The following is a 16,533-nucleotide window of genomic DNA, read 5'->3' on the forward strand; positions in this document are numbered from 1 at the left end:
TTGAGGGGAGTTGGCCTTTAATCACCTCTCTTCTTCTGAATTAGCATCCTGGCCATACAATGGACCTTACTTCATTGCAAAATAAAGGCAACAAGACCTTGATTCGTGTCCGGCCCACACATGCTAGTACGAACAAAAAGAGCTTTCAGTCTGGCTCGAGGTCTTTATATAATGTGTAGCTCTTGAAACTAAACAGCTTACAGTAGGGTTGTGTAAGAGGCCTAATGTGTGGCATAAATCAACTTTGCCCTGCTGGAGTTGGACTGGGGGGCTGCGAGGGGAGAGAGTCTGTGTGCATGTGTGATGAATGAGTGCTTTGTTCAGGGAGGGAAAATAATTGCTAGCAGGGGAAGGTTGACGACGTTTGTGCACGCGCTAGTATACAGTGCAAATGGCAAGCCCCCGTCTCCTCCTAATTTAATTTCATAGAAAGCAGGCACAAAGGGGGGGGGCTCTCTGTGTTTATGCAAAGCATACGAAAGAGCCTTTCGCTCTTCCAGTGACACCTGGAGACAAAATTCCGCCACTGCCCGTAATAGCCTTTTAACAATGAATTCAGGCAACAAGAGATTTGGCTCTCTGAACTCACAAGACGGTCGAGGGAGGGGGCTGATGGGACTGCTTTTAAAAGAGGGAAACAGAAAGTGTACAGAGCAGCGGCGTAGCAAGGGAGTGATGGGGGCGGACGGGTGCCACCCTGGAGGGGGTGACACTCAGCGCCCCCCCCCAAAAAATTGGAGAACAATTTTGTTAATTTTCTGTTGCATGAGATTTTTCAACTGTTCTTATATGCTGATTTCATATCTGAAGTTAGTTTTGTTCTGTAAGCTCTAGGTTTTTTTGCAATTCATGTTTTTCACTTTTCACCAGAGCCAGAGCCGCGTTAAAAAAAAATAATTCCGCACCAGGTACCACCTGGGCTTGCTTCGCTTCTTCTTCTCCACACTCAGAGGGGGTGAGAACTTGAATAAAATATTGGGGGAGCCAGATAACACACACACACACACACACACACACACACACACACACACACACACCCCACATAATTGATCACAAGACACCATGCGCACACACTATTTGAATGGCAATGACCATCAACTTGGGGGTGGCCCCCTCAAATATTTTATTGGGGAGGCTGGAGGGATTTCAGCTGCTGCTATGATGCTCAGGAAAAAAACGAATGTGTTTGCATGCTCCTTTTGAAGTGCAGCTAAAATCTAACCACCCCCACACTTGTGGCTTAGTTCACACAAACAATAGATGAAATAGCAAAACTGTTATTGGACTATACTGGTTCCATACAGCTGAATGCCTCCCCATGGAGTGACAGGGAGAATAACTCAGGCGTTTTAAAGTAAACCATCAAGGAAGAAAGTTGGACGGGAAAATTGGGTTATACACCTATATCTAGAGATGAGAGAGGATTCTGCCATGTGATCCTCCCCCTTTTAGGAATGAAACAGTCCAGGAACACTTTTTACCCGCCCCGCCCCCCAATCTGCAGTCTGTGGGTTGTTACCAGTGCCAGTCCTACTCACAAGCAGACCCACTGTAGTTGCTGGAAATGTCCAACGTGAATTCATTCACATCAATGGGTCTACCCCGAGTAAGAAGGCACATTTCAGATGCCAGTGATGGTGTGCAGTGATACCACATCAACCTGCAACCTGTTTGTCCACCTGGTCCGACGTTGTCTTCCCTTGACTCGCAGCAGCTCTCCAGCAGAAAGAAAGAGGTTTTTTCCCATCACCAACTAGTGCTCAGATGGTATTTTAACTGTGAGATGTGCCTTCTGCATGTGCTGTGCACATACCGCCCCAGCCCATGCGGTCCTAGCTCAAGGCCCCACTTTGAGTGGAAAAAAGTGTGTTCAGCTATTCATCCAGAGGATGCATGGAAGTGTTTGGGGGGAAATACTCTGGTTTCATGCCGGGTGCTGCTTAAGAAGAGAAGATAATAGTTTCTGCCCAAGGCGCTCTCTCAGCTAGAGCCGACTGGACTGCTAGCCCTGCTGAAAGCCAGATAACAGTCATAGATTCCTGTTCTGGGTGGTCTGACCGCTTAGCTTTGCTCCGATATTCCACGTGTGACTGGGCTTGACATAAGTCAGAAGGCAAGCCCCAACCAGTTCGTATGCAAACATATACCAGGAACTCCTCTGCATCAATTATCCTGCAGCAGCATAGCTGGAAAACAAATGTGTTCCAGGTTCTTGACTGCTAATGCATCACAAAATGGCTTAGAAAGTCTGGGGGGTTGCTGGGGAGAGCCATGGTCTTGTTTGAGGTGCACTTTTCTGGTGCAAGGAACCTTGCTACTCATTTTTAGGAATGGACAGATCCATCAAAGTCTTGTCCGTTCCAGTTCTTCATGGGGATGGGGCTAAGTCTGCCCTTTCTCATTTCCATGTGAATTTTACAGGAAATCCTTTGAACTCTGTACAGAAAAATGTATGATAGAGATACATACAAGCATATATGTGCATATGAGAGGGTCCGATGGCTGCAGCAATAACTCTGTCCAACCCTGTAATAGAATCTGCAGGATTGCAGATTCTAAAGAGGACCAATGTGAGCTCATATTCTGATCTGGGTCGTGACCTGCCTTGACCGAATCAGGGGAGTCGGCTTTGGAATCTGATTTCTGCAGATGCCTCCTCCATCCCCACACATGGTCACGTCTCAACTGGGGGAGTCCTCATCAGATATCAGGAGTCCAAGTTCCCAGCTTGAAAACACAGTAAGCATAGCTAATTAAAAAGGTGTATTTATTGCCAAAAAAAGCCACACAGATAGCTCCGGACGGCTCTAACAAAGCCTCCGGCCCCATTACTCAAGATGACACTTCCGAAGACTCCTTCCAGCATGGCCAGAAACAATTGAACTTATGAACCTTACGTCTTTTGTTTTGCTTCCTATCTTGCAGCCCTCCCATTCGCTGACTCCTCAGACTTAGGGGGTCAGCTCCCACCTCGTCTCCATTCTCTGACAGTCTGTCTCTTAACTCTTTCCTGCCTGTTTGTGCTTCTGGCGAGCTTTGACTGCGTTGTAGCCTGCTGTCCGCTCCTGTCTTATCAATTTGTACATGAAGGTCAGGAGGAACCAGAATATGCAGTTGCCGGTTCTCCCTGTCTGACTAACATCAAAGCAGCCTCTCTGTTCCTGGTTGCTTTCTGCAGTTGGCTGCAAACCTTCGCTTAGAGCTGGCTCATTCCTGACATCAGAGGAGGACCAGGATAGTTCTGTTGGCTAGAATGTGATGCTGTTAAAAACCAAGGTTGCAGGTTCAATCCCCATAAGGGACAGCTGCAGATTCCTGCATTGCAGGGGATTGGACCAGATCCTCAGGGATCCCTTCCAAATCTAGGATTCTATTACCTGGCCTTATGCCAGGCCTTGGGTCAGGCTCCATCTGGGGTCAAGGAGCTGGAGTTCTGCAATGAGACTGAGGTGGGGTGGTCTGTTGCCAGGGTGGCTCCAGCCTCTGACATCAAAACTGAACAGGTCCCAAGCCTGCGAGAAAACTGGCACCTTAAACCTGACCTATCCACAGGTGCCTGACTATGGACAAGGATTCCTCAGGAGTAATGGTCTTCCTCCTCTTCTTATTTGGCGATCACTCGTAGCTGGGTTCCATGAACCCAGTCTTAACAGTGAGTTCATAAGCAACTGGAAGCCAATTCTGGATCCACACGTCCTTCCACAATGGGGACATAGGTTTTCGGGCGGGAGTTGATCATGGGAGGGTTTGCCAAAAGTGCCTTTTCTCCCTTTCGTCCTGAGTTTGAGCGTCTTCAAAGTCCATGACACCTTTGGTAAAGGTTGTTCTCCAACTGGAGCGCTCGCAGGCCAGTGTTTCCAAATTGTCAGTATTTATACCACATTTTTAAACATTAGCTTTGAGAGAGTCTTTAAACCTCTTTAGTTGACCACCAGCATTACGCTTTCCATTTTTAAGTTCAGAATAGAGTAGTTACGTTGGAAGACAATAATCAGGCATCCGCACATGGCCAGTCCAACAAAGTTGATGTTGAAGAATCATTGCTTCGATACTGGTGATCTTTGCTTCTTCCAGTACACTGGAATTAGTTTGCCTTTCTCCCCAAGTGAACGGTGTCTTCAGAGACACCGTTGATGGAATCTTTCAAGGAGTTGGAGATGGCGTTTATAAGTGGTCCATGTTTCACAAGCATACAGTAAGATTGGTAGTACAATAGCTTTGTAAATAAGCATTTTGGTTTCCCTGCGAATGTCCCAGTCCTCAAACACTCTGCACTTCAATTGGGAGAAAGCTGAACTCACAGAGCTTGACTGACTCCAGCTACAACAGCAGAGGCTGCTGAACAGATGCTTAGGTTGCGGTGTTGTTTGAGGGCATGGTTGCTGTTATTATTTTTGCACCTTTAGATCTTATTATGATTTATGTGCAAATGGTTTGATTTGGCTGTGGGCTTTTTGCTGTGTTTTATTTATTGTTTATGACTACATTTGTTTATCTTTGTAATTATATAATTCATTTCATGTTGTAAGCCACTTTGAACCAGCATTGCCCAACCTTGGGTCTTGAGCTGTTTTTGGACTACAACTCCCATCATTCCTAGCTAGCAAGACCAGTGGTCACCGATGATGGGAATTGTAGTCCGGAAAAATGCTAGAGACCCAAGGTTGGAAAACACTGGTTTGAACTATGGAAAGGTGGTATACAAACAAAATGATGACGTTGATGATGCTCAGGGATGATGGGAATTGTAGTCCAGCAATATCTGAAGGACACCAGGTGGCCCACGCTGGTGTAGTTCCACCCTTAGATCCCTAAACGAGTGGGGAGAGAATTTCCTTTATGTTTGCCTTTCTTTTTTTAACACGCTGCCACCTAGTGATCAGGATAGGAAATGACACAATGTTGGTCAAGGTATGTAAAAAACTAAGGCGATTCTAAGTTTCTTGGACTGGTACTGTATAATGGATTTTTAATTTATTTTTTTACAGGATGGAATAATGTTATATTTTTATCGCTGTTTGAATACATCCTCACCTATCTGTTCAGCTCGAATGAAGAAATAGCAAAGCATCCTTTGTGCTCTGCTGCCAGTTTACATCTTCAGTTCTCTCGCACACGCTTTCTGTTTAAGTGAGCACAAAAAGGACATTTCCCTTTTAAAAGCATGGGCTTTAGCAGGGGCATATTACTTTGGGGATTTCACTGTTTTGCTCTCTGTCCGCGTCCGACGGAGGCTTCGGCCTATCAAACATCGTGGTTGTTTGGCTGCTCGGGTTCCCGGTAACTACCATCCAGTAATTCTTGTCTTCTTCAGCTCTGTGCGTATCCAGGTATGTGTGGCAGTTTACCTCAAATTCCTTTCCAAAGTATGTCCTTCAAAAGAAGAGAGTAGAAATTCAACAATAATGGCTAAACATTCCGTAGCCTCAGCCTGAATGTCAGCCAACCACACACACATACATACATACAGGTGAAACTCGGAAAATTAAAATATTGTCGAAAAGTGCATTTATTTCAGTAATGCAACTTATTACTTAATTTTTACAAATGCTTTCTTTCGGAAATTCCACAGTAATAAAACAAATAGTTACAATAATTAAACAAAAATAAACATCGCTATTACATTTCATTAATTCCATTCCATTTATAATTGACCCGCCTAACGACAAATAATTACAATTACAACAAATAAAGGCTTGACATATCTTGCTTTGCATGTCATGCATCTATCTCATATATTGGTTTCACCTTTTAAGTTGCATTACTGAAATAAATGCACTTTTCGACAATACTGTAATTTTCCAAATTTCACCTGTACAATTTTAAATTTTTCAGTTCATTGCAGTGTGTCTTGTTTGTATGTGTGTTGGGGTAGGTTGTTGGGTCAGGTTAGCCATATTGATTTGTACGCTATGGGAGGGGCGTATAGCTTGTGGTGCTGTGTGATAAAGGGGGAGTCAGACGTATATTTAAATGATTTACACTAAAAAAAGAAAAGAAAGCGCAGACCACCACACCACACACATTACATTTGAAGCTCACTTTGTGGTGTTGACTGATGTTAATAATAATAATAATAAATAAATAAATTTTAATTTATATCCCACTCATCTTGCTGGATTTCTCCAGCCAATCAGGGCAGCTTACCGCATATATAAAAACATAACAAAGCATCAAACATTAAAAAACAAAAACAAAATATCCTATACGAGCAACAAACAAACCAATAAATCAATAGAAACCAATATCAACTGCAACAATAGTATTAGCAATAATAGTTTACGGTTATACCCAAATTAAAAATAACCACCAACTCCAACTAAACATTTAACCAACATCAACCTGACAAAAACAGAGGGACCAAAATTAGATCTTTCTAAAACGTTTTAGCCAGTTGCCTTGTTACAGTCCTCAAATGTTGGCCTGGTTCTCCCATTACTTTTTTAATATAAGGTTCGGCCAATATTCCTCCCCCAGTTACTCAGAGTATCCCCCCACACACACACACACACAAAAGAAACAAGGGCCAATTTTCTTTCTTGGGGATGTGGAGGCATTTGTTTTGATTTTGGGGGAGGCGGCGGTTGCTACTTATGAGGAAGTCCAGCCTTTGTAAATATAGTCTCACACCACTTCCCACAGTCCCCATAATTCCCCAGGAAAGATGTGACATTGCATTTTTATTGGGCAGTTTTGGCCAATGTACAATGTTTCCTTTTGCAAGCAGCTTCCCCTGATATCTGCATTCTTGTAAGCATTGTTTGGTTGGAGAGTGGTATTGCAAAATTCAGATGTGTGAATTTTGCAAGGTGGCTGTGTCTTGCAAGGTTCACGTGTTGTTTTAGAAAGTGCAGATTTGATGGATCGCCTTTAAATGTTGAACTGAAATGAATTTATCTCCTGTCCCTGGTACCCAGGATTGTTTGGGTAAGGTTTTAACCAGGGGGTTCAAAACTGGTGTAAAGCCAGTGGAGTGGAGTGTAGATGTGCCCTTTCTACAAAAGTTGCTCACCTTATCCAGTAGATCCGAGGAACTGCCAAGGCCTGATTTGTATGACTGTGAACAATGAGGATCTTTGTATTTGCCTAGAAATGGGGGCAGGGAGAGAGGGAAATAGAAATACTTGAAGGAAAGAAGGGCTTAAATTCTACTGCTTACGCATGAATTTGATTAAAATTTCCTTGGGAATCGAAAGCAAAGCAGAGAGAGGTGTAGCAAGGAAGAATTATTGTTCAAATGGTGCAGAAAAGGTGGAAAGTGAAGAAAAGCCACCCACACCATCGATTTAAAGCATTTTAAGAGTGAGGGCTTGCCCCCGAAGAAGGCTGGGAACACAGACGCCAGATTCTCACCAATTTTGGGGGGTGCTCGGCACACGTGAGTGATGTCACACACATAATATGCATGTGTGATGTCACACAGTTGGGGGAAGCCACGAGACCCACCGTAGCCACGGGTAGGCGCAGCGAGGCCCGCTGCAGGCCATGGAATATTGATCCTTGAACATTTTTGTGGCACTCTCAGCCCCTTGGCCTCCTTAGATGGTGCCCCTGGCTGGTAATTATAGTTTAACCACTTAGAGAGCTATTCCCAGAACCCTTTTGCGGAGCAACCATTTCCACCGTTCTTAACAAACTACAGTTTCAAGGATTCTTTTGGAGGGAAGCAGTGTGCTTCAAATGTATGGTGAGGATGTGTCTGAAGATGGCTTTATGGATAAAGGACACAAAGCCATTCCCAGAATATGGGCTGGCATAAAGGTAAAGGTAAAGGCACCCCTGACCATCAGGTCCAGTCGTGTCCGACCCTGGGGTTGCGGCGCTCATCTCGCTCTATAGGCCGAGGGAACCGGCGTTTGTCCGCAGACAGCTTCCAGGTCATGAGGCCAGCATGACAAAGCTGCTTCTGGCGAACCAGAGCAGCGCACTGAAACGCCGTTTACCTTCCCGCCGGAGCGGTCCCTATTTACCTACTTGCACTTTGATGTGCTTTTGAACTGCTAGGTGGGCAGGAGCTGGGACCGAGCAACGGGAGCTCACCCCGTTACAGGGATTCGAACCGCCGAACTTCTGATCAGCAAGCCCTAGGCTCAGTGGTTTAACCCACAGCGCCACCTGGGTCCCATGGGCTGGCATAGCAGAGGCCAAAGAGGTAAGAGTCACGGGAGGCAGCTAAAGGGTCCTAGAGCACAGGAGCTTGTGCGGAGCTGGTTTAGGAAAGGGGGGAGAGGTGGTTGGAGAACATGAGAAAACCGTCTGAAAGGCAAGGTACTCTTAAAAGGCTTGGCATCATTTCTTACGGGAACTGGGAACCCTTCGTATTCCATGCGTAACTGTGGGTCCAAGTAGGTAGCTTGCCAAGAAGCCAGGTAGGTAAGTTCATCGGTCAAGAACACAGGCTGGAGGGAGGATTTCTTTGTCATGTTCTCAAAACTTCTGTGGTCACTCGCAACAAATAGCTGGAAATGGAAACATGTGAGAATGATTTGTCTGTGAATTAGATAAACATTGTTGCAGATTGACAGAGGCCAAAGAACATGCAAAACAAATATTAGTGCGGTTACGAATCTGCGCCCAGTATTGTGCTTACATCATACTGCAATCACATGTTGCATTCTTAAGTTGGCTGTATGGACTAGTCTGGCATGAATGGTTGGGTGTGAAGGACTTTGCATTTGCAAAACTTCAGGAAATGAGGGAGAGGGTGGACACAGAGCTGCAAATCCCAGCACTTGCCAAAAGCAGAAATACTACCTGAAGTTACATTGATCGAAGCCACACAGAAAGCAAAAGCAACTTTGAGCATCCGGCCTGATGATGACTCTTCATTGGGCACCTCTTAAGATGTCATAGCCAAATTTTGTGCAATGGTTCCTGAGATCAAGGAGCAGGTTTTCATCTACGTTGGATAGAATTGGAGGGTGATCAAAATTGGCCAGGTGCTGGGCGCATTTTGCACCTGGCTATTGGCTGCTTGCAACCAAGTGAAAATGCCCAAGGTGCCAGGATGGTGCCTGACATCTCCACCACCTGGAGGTGCATTCCTGGGCACCCTTGGATCTTGACTGTTTTCACACACTAGCAACACAAAGTAGAAGCTTTTAACTAACGTTGGAAGGAGCCTTTGCTCAATGGGACTTGCTTCTGAATTTTAGAAGATTTTGGATCCACCTTTTGGCTACGAGAACTTCCGCATATATACAATCCACCGCAATAAAATACAAAACAACAAAGAGTTAAGAACCAGAGCATCGCGGAACCAAATCAGCCACCTAGAAGGACATTACTGAAGAATGCAGCACAATATTAAGTGCTGTGTGGGAAATCAGTTTTGAGTGGAGAAAAGCAGTGCATCATCAGGGCTTTAAAAAAAAAATCCTAGTGCAGGATCAACCATTGTTCAGGTAAGGGGTCCAAGCTTAGTGAGATCTTGCATGGGAGACTGGTTCAGGGTCCCAAGTACGTTGGTGTGAGCTCTTCAAAGGAGAAGCAGGTTAAAATTATGAAGTAGGTGATCATCAAATGGATCCCACAACCTGAGCCCAAAGCAAGGTTCTCCTGAAGGATTCTGGATTTCTGCAAAGCAAGGCAGGATCTTTACAAGGTCCACGGGGAGGCAGTTTTGTCAGTTGGTCAGTTGCTGCAAGGAGTGTTAACTGGTAACTGCTCAGATGCAGTCTTCTCGTGACTCACTATTATCTAGTAGTGTATAATTTATCCCTTTATGTAACCTAAGCCTGCCTTCAGGAACAACTCTGTAAACCTGATTGAATCTGAAAGTAAAGTAGTTTATGATAATGTGATTCAGATTCATGTGTGTTTTCTTTAAGAGGGACAGAAAGGGATTATCAACCAGGAAGGTATAATTATTGATAGGACTCAAACGAGTTAGCCACCCACTTGTCGCTGCATAAACTCAAACAGGGGATCGTTTAAACTCTGCTAAATTATATAAACGTTCCCACAGGTATGTTGGCTGTAGTGTGTAGGTGTGTTGCACGATATGTGTCCATATCTCTTATTAGGGGTTAGTTTGACCTCTGGTTTACTAGTGAAACTCAATCACTATGTCGCAAAATGATGCAACATGAAAAGTTTGGAAAGCATGGTAAACAGTTAGCAAATACCCTGTTTCTCATATTTTAAGGCATCCCCATAAAATAAGCCATAGCAGGATTTTTAAGCATTCAAGGAATATAAGCCATACCCCGAAAATAAGACATAGTGATAGGAGCAGCAGCAATGCCAGCCGCGGCAGGAGGAGGAGGAAAAAAATAAGACATCCCTTGAAAATAAGCCATAGTGTGTTTTTTTGAGGAAAAAATAAATATAAGACGTGTCTTATAATATGAGAAACACGGTAGCTGTTGCATCCTTAATCCTGCATATGTTTATGGTAACATAACATAACATTATAGTCATTAACATTGTATGGGCTGTATACATCGCTTTGTATATTCACTTACCATTTTCTCTGGAAACCCTCCGGATGCTCCAAGACCAAAATTCTGCCCAAATCTAAGTGGCTCTCCCATGCATTCGCCTTCAATGCTTTAATAAACAGACAAAGGCCATTATTTCAACAGAAGACATGTTACAGATAATTTATGAGGGGTGTGCAACAGATTCAAATGGGTCCCAGATCCTGAGTCCAAAGCAAGGTGCTCCTGAAGGATTCTGGGTTTGTGCAAAGCAAGGCAGGATCTTTACAAGGTGCACAAAACTGAAGTAGGCACCTTGGCAATAAAAGGTTAAAAAAAGTAAAGGTAAAGGACCCCTGGACGGTTAAGTCCAGTCAAAGGCGACTATGGGGTTGTGGCACACATCTCGCTTTCAGGCCGAGGGAGCCGGCGTTTGTCCAGAGTCAGCTTTCCGGGTCATCTGGCCAGCAGTACTAAACCACTTCTGGCGCGACGGGACACCGTGACAGAAGCCAGAGCACACGGAAATGCTGTTTACCTTCCTGCCACAGCGGTACCTATTTATCTACTTGCACTGGCCTGCTTTCGAACTGCTAGCTTGGCAGGAGCTGGGACAGAGCAACGGGAGCTCACTCTGTCACAGGGATTTGAACCACCGACCTTCCGATCGGCAAGCCCAAGAGGCTCAGTGGTTTAGACCACAGCGCCACCTTGGCAATATGGATGCAACGAAAACCATGCAGCAGGCGACTTGCCTGCAAACAGCAGAACTAGTCTTGGCATACTAAATAAGGAGGGAGAGAGAAGGAAAGAAAGAGTGAAAAAGAAAGAAAGATCTAATTCTAGGAAGTTACAATAATGATTCAACCAGTCTCCCACCTTAAAATCCGGAATGCATTCCGGCCAATTGGGGTCACGCTGTTGATTGCGCTCAGAGCACAGGGAGCTTTCAGTTCATTGTCCTGGAGTATGTCTGTTTCCTTGGGATTAACAGCCAGGGATAGATTCCCAGTCATGGTAGGTTCCTTGTCAGGTGAAGTGTTGTTATCTGGGCTCACCAGCAGAACCGTATCTCCAAAGTGAAGAAATCCGTCTGTTGAAATAGAGAGCTGCTCCTTTTTTAGAAAAAGAAGAAGGAGGAGGGGTGGGATCTCAGATGATTATAGCTTGTTTTGGATGTTCACTTTGGTTGTCTCCTAATTTTTTATGATCAAGCCACACTTGTTTAGGGAAGTTTTAAATGTTTGATGTTTTATCCCTTTTTTATTATTAACATTCTGTTGGGAGCCGCCCAGAGTGGCTGGGGAATCCAGCCAGATGGGTGGGGTATAAATAATATATTATTATTATTATTATTATTATTATTATTATTATTATTATTATTTGCTTGCTGCACTGGAAAAGATGGGCTTCCCATGCATCCTGACAAACACAACCTTGGAGATGAAACTCCCCATCAGGCCTGGCAAAAGCAGCCTCAAGTCAGGGAAGGGTCTGTTTATCTGTGATATGGCACATCCTTCTCTTGCAGATTCCAGGTTCAGTCCCTGACATTTTACAGGTTATCCTTAAAAAGGAGCCCTGCCTGAAACCCCGAGGAGCTGCCCATCGGTATCCTTTCCCAACCTGGTGCCCTGTAGATGTTTGGAGCTGCAGCTCCCATCAGCCAGAGCCAGCGCGGCTGAGGATCTGGTATGATGGCAGTTGTCGTCCAAAACATCGGGAAGGTTGGGGAAGACAGGATGTTCAATTGGATTGATCAATGGTTTTTGACTTGGTTCAAAAGCAGTTCCCATTAGGGCCTATTGTCTTATGGGTTAAATCAGTACAGAATGGTGGGGAAGAGGGGGGATGGATACGCTAGCTTAGTGGTAGAACGTCTGCTTTGCATGCAGAAGGTCCCAGGTTCAATCCCCAGCTTCTCCAGGTAGGCCTGGGGGAGAATCCTGTCTGAAATCCTGGAGAGTAGCTGCCAGTCAGTGTAGACAATACGGAGCTAGATGGACCGAGTTCAAGAGTAGTACACGCTCTCAGACACAGATAGTTTCCCTCCAGTGCTTCGTATGGAGGGTGATGAGAATGGCAGTGAATTTCAAACTCTTTACCTTCAGGTAAGACTTTCTACCTTGATTTGTCTCACAGAATTGTAGAGTTGGAAGGGACCTCAAGGGTCATCTAGTCCAACCCTGAGGAAACTCTGCACACGGCAGAGGAAATTCTCATTTTGACTCTTATTCCACTCCTGTTCCGCCTCTCCCCCCCCCCATCAACAGTATTTGCCATTCCTCCCCATCTTGATTCATCTGGAGATCTGATATGCATAATAATATGTGACTCAGTTATTCAAGATTAAGGAAAACAACAGCAGTTCATAATATCACAAGCTCTCTGTACAGGCATGGGTTAAAGGTACATATTATTGCACCTTTGCTAAAGCTAGGCAAGTGCTGGTAAAATTTATGTAGAACTCCAATGGGTGATCACATACCTTCTTGTAAAGGTACTCTCTCAGTTTTTTTGATTTCTGGATTAGAAGCTCTCCTCTTTCTCTTTTACATAAGAAGTCTTTCAGGAGTTCCTGTTTTGTGAAAGAATTTTTTTTTAACGTGAGCTTGACGTTTTAACATGCCATTCGTTGTCTCGTTGCGGCTCGGTCTGAATAGCGCAACCTCCAGCCACCGCAAACCGTGGCAAATGAAAATGAAAAATCAACAGCAATAAAAGTCTGCGAAATTTCACTATTAAGAGGTGTGCAAAACTAAGGCGGACTCCCACAAATTGAGCCAGGGGCCACGAATAGAGTTCAAAAAAACACAAAGCCAATTACAAAATCCAGAAAGGTGTGTAGAAAAGGAAGCAGAAGCAGAAAAAAGCTGGGTCAGTTGGCATCAGTAAGAAGCATTTTTTCTTTAATATCCCAAATACAGGAAAAGAAATGTCCTTTGTTTGGGACAAAGCATTTACATAGTTATTTGCCATAATTAAAGTTCCTAAAATATAAAGAATAAAAGTACAAAAATCTATCCATAGATTTAAGGGGATTTTCCTTAAAACATCCATAGTAATTGATATCAATAACCTATGCTACAAAATTTATTGACAAAACACATTTCCTCATGTACCATGTATAGTGCTTTTTTCTCGGGGGATGCATACATTTTGTGAATCTAAGTTTGGCCTCATTGAGGGGCAGTCTTTCAATACAGTGGTACCTCAGTTTACAAACACAATTGGTTCCGGAAGTCTGTACTTAACCTGACGCGTACTTAACCTGAAGCAAACTTTCTCATTGAAAGTAATGGAAAGTGGATTAATCCGTTCCAGACGGGTCCGTGGAGTACTTAACCTGAAGTGTACTTAACCTGAAGCGAACTTTCTCATTGAAAGTAATGGAAAGTGGATTAATCTGTTCCAGACGGGTCCGTGGAGTACTTAAACTGAAAATACTCAAACCGAGGCGTACTTAAACCAAGGTATGAGTAGGAGAATTAGAGTACCCCTAAACATTTTTTTAAGAAGAAAAAAGCACTAACCGTGTATCATATATCAGAAATTAGCCAATGTGCACTTAACTGAGAGTAATCTCACTGGACACAGTGGAGTTTGTTTCCAAGTAAATGTGGAAAGGAGTGGACAGTAAGCGGAATAAAGACACAAAGTAAACGAAATACTGTAAGTCGATGGAGAGAGAGGGAGAGGGAGAGGGAGGGAGGGAGGGAGGGAGGGAGGGAGAGAGAGAGAGAGAGAGAGAGAGAGAGAGAGAGAGAGAGAGAGAGAGAGAGAGAGAGAGAGAGAGAGAGAGAGAGAGCTTTTAATTACCTCTTCCAGACACACATCTTCGTTCCAGTTGCCAATCAGCACCCCTGGGCTGTATTGTCTGCCACTCATACTAGTCCTTAGGTTGAACATTTTGGATAACTTGGAAGTGGGCCACCCGGCTTAAAGTGGAGGAGAGTAGGTGCCACACAACACCCCAGGCAAGGCGGTACACGCACTGCTGTGAGAAAGATGATCTGTGTTTACAGGTTGCCATGGGGACCTTGTGTGCGCACCTGGGATTGGCCCTGCTGGAGGAGAGCTGCTAGCCAATCGGAATAGGGAAGAATGGCAGAGAATACCATCCCTTTAGCCATGGGACAGAACTGGGAGCACCCATAGATGGGACGTATATTTTATAAGCAAGAGAAGGGGGGGAGAATGGAATTAATTGTGCTGTTTTGGGCTGTGATTTGTGTACAGACACAAAAAACTGTAAACAATAAATATCCGGGGGGGTTGGGTTGATTTTATATACTCTTATTTCCTTGTTTTATTGTACACCGTGTTATACTGTGAACCACCATGTACAAAGGGTACAAATAAATAAACTAGATTCAAATAATTTAGATTCAAAAAGATAGACAGACACACAGAGAGTACACCTTCCCCATATAGTCATACCTCATGTTGCGTCCGCTTCAGGTTGTGTCTTTTCAGCTTGCGAACGTGGCAACCACAGAAGTGTTTACTTCTGGGTTTCACTGCTTTGCGCATGCGCAGAAGCGCTCTATCACGCTTCATGCATGCACAGAAGCGCCGCTCTGGTTGCAGACTTTTTGGGGTGTGAACGGCACCCCGGATCATGTCCGCAACCAGAGGTACTACTATACTGTTTTAGATGCTTGCTGAACAGTTTTCTGTTTCAGCCAGCCTATCCAGACACATGGTTTAGTTATACATGGTTTGTATCAAATGCTTTAGTACACATGGTTTGTATCAAATGCTTTTATTGATTTTGTCCTGATTTTTAGTGATGGGTATATGTATATTTGTTTCTGATTGATTTGTGTATTTAAGTCATTTTTAAAATATATAACTGGACTCTTGTTTTCTTTTTGGAGGTGGAATTGGCGCACACCTGTAAATGAAAATCCGCATCACGGTTTGCAGGGTGTAGTTTTAAGTACATACAATTACTTAGCAGAGCATGGCCTGAATCGCCGATAAAAATATATCATCCTCGTTGTTTGCTTACATACTACAACCTACTAGACTTTCCTAATTAGCTCAACTTGAAATATGAATCCCTGTCAATCACATGCTGGAAGTCATACACTGACGGCTCATCCACAATTACTTTTTGCCCCATACTTTCTAGGCAGAGGTCCACACTTTAGGTTTTTCTGCGGAATTGGTTTCAGCGGTTAAGAGTGGGGTTTTGCAGGGAAAGCACCGGGGGGGCCCAAAAAAGCATTGCAACTTGGAGCTTTAATTGGGACCTGTGCCTAGAAAGGTGGCCATGAAAGGATGAGCCCTTAGTTCAACTTACACATCTTGAATAATGTAATTCTAGGTGCTGATATTATTGTGTGGGTGAACCTTTGTACAACAGCTCCATCTTGTGGTTTATTTAGGTCAACTCATTTTCTGGCTAAATTCATTTTTTAAAGTTGGTTTGCAAAACTCCTCCTCTGTGCGGCTTATTATATAAGAGGATGAATAAGTGTTAGTTTTTGGTCAAGATTGTTGATAACTTCCAAATCAGGATTTTGGAAGCAACACGAATGGTATAGATTTAGGAACATCTTAGAATAATCACATGAAACTGCGCAGCATCATAAAGAGATTGTGTTTTAGAATGTGAACTTCTTGTCGTTGTCTTTGCAAAATCGAAGGTTTTAATTAAATTAGGATGTCTGGTTTATCTCAAGAGTGTTTGCAGAGATGATGTTTTAGCTATATATGCACATGACTTAACTACATGAAAGGCAAGTTGCTCCTGATTAAATCATTTCCCAGCTATGTTTTCGTCTGGGTTTTCATCTTCCCTTTCCCTTCACAATTAAACCAATGTTTAATTAACTTCCTATGTTCGTCAATATGGTTCTGCAACAATTGTTGCTTTTAACAAAGCTCACAAAAAATGCTTATATCCTGTTTTAAACTTATTTGCAAAATTATGGAAGGCTTGTGAGTGGTTTCATATTTGTGATAAAGGTTAGAAATGTGGAAAATGTTGATATTAACTGATTACTCTTAAGATTTTTAGGAGGTGGGGAAGTCTGGAAATTTTTGTGTTCTATGCTTTGCTTTCGATACTTGCAATCATGTGCTTTATTGATAAGCGATTGAA

At 43.6% G+C, this 16,533-nt stretch overlaps 1 protein-coding gene across 1 annotated transcript; it reads right to left on the reverse strand.

Annotated features, from left to right (window-relative positions):
* Positions 1-4,753: 4,753 nt before the first annotated feature.
* On the reverse strand, positions 4,754-14,433 carry CFAP161 (cilia and flagella associated protein 161). The gene is made up of 7 exons (XM_035131735.2): positions 14,241-14,433; positions 12,910-12,999; positions 11,301-11,536; positions 10,467-10,551; positions 8,301-8,459; positions 7,013-7,086; positions 4,754-5,373 (listed from the first exon to the last, which is right to left on the reverse strand). Exons 1-7 carry the CDS (start codon positions 14,328-14,330, stop codon positions 5,172-5,174), a joined length of 936 nt encoding a protein of 311 aa, XP_034987626.1. The 5' UTR covers positions 14,331-14,433; the 3' UTR covers positions 4,754-5,171.
* Positions 14,434-16,533: the final 2,100 nt, after the last annotated feature.

This window comes from Zootoca vivipara, chromosome 14, assembly GCF_963506605.1.
Source record: "Zootoca vivipara chromosome 14, rZooViv1.1, whole genome shotgun sequence".
Taxonomy (NCBI): domain Eukaryota; kingdom Metazoa; phylum Chordata; class Lepidosauria; order Squamata; family Lacertidae; genus Zootoca; species Zootoca vivipara.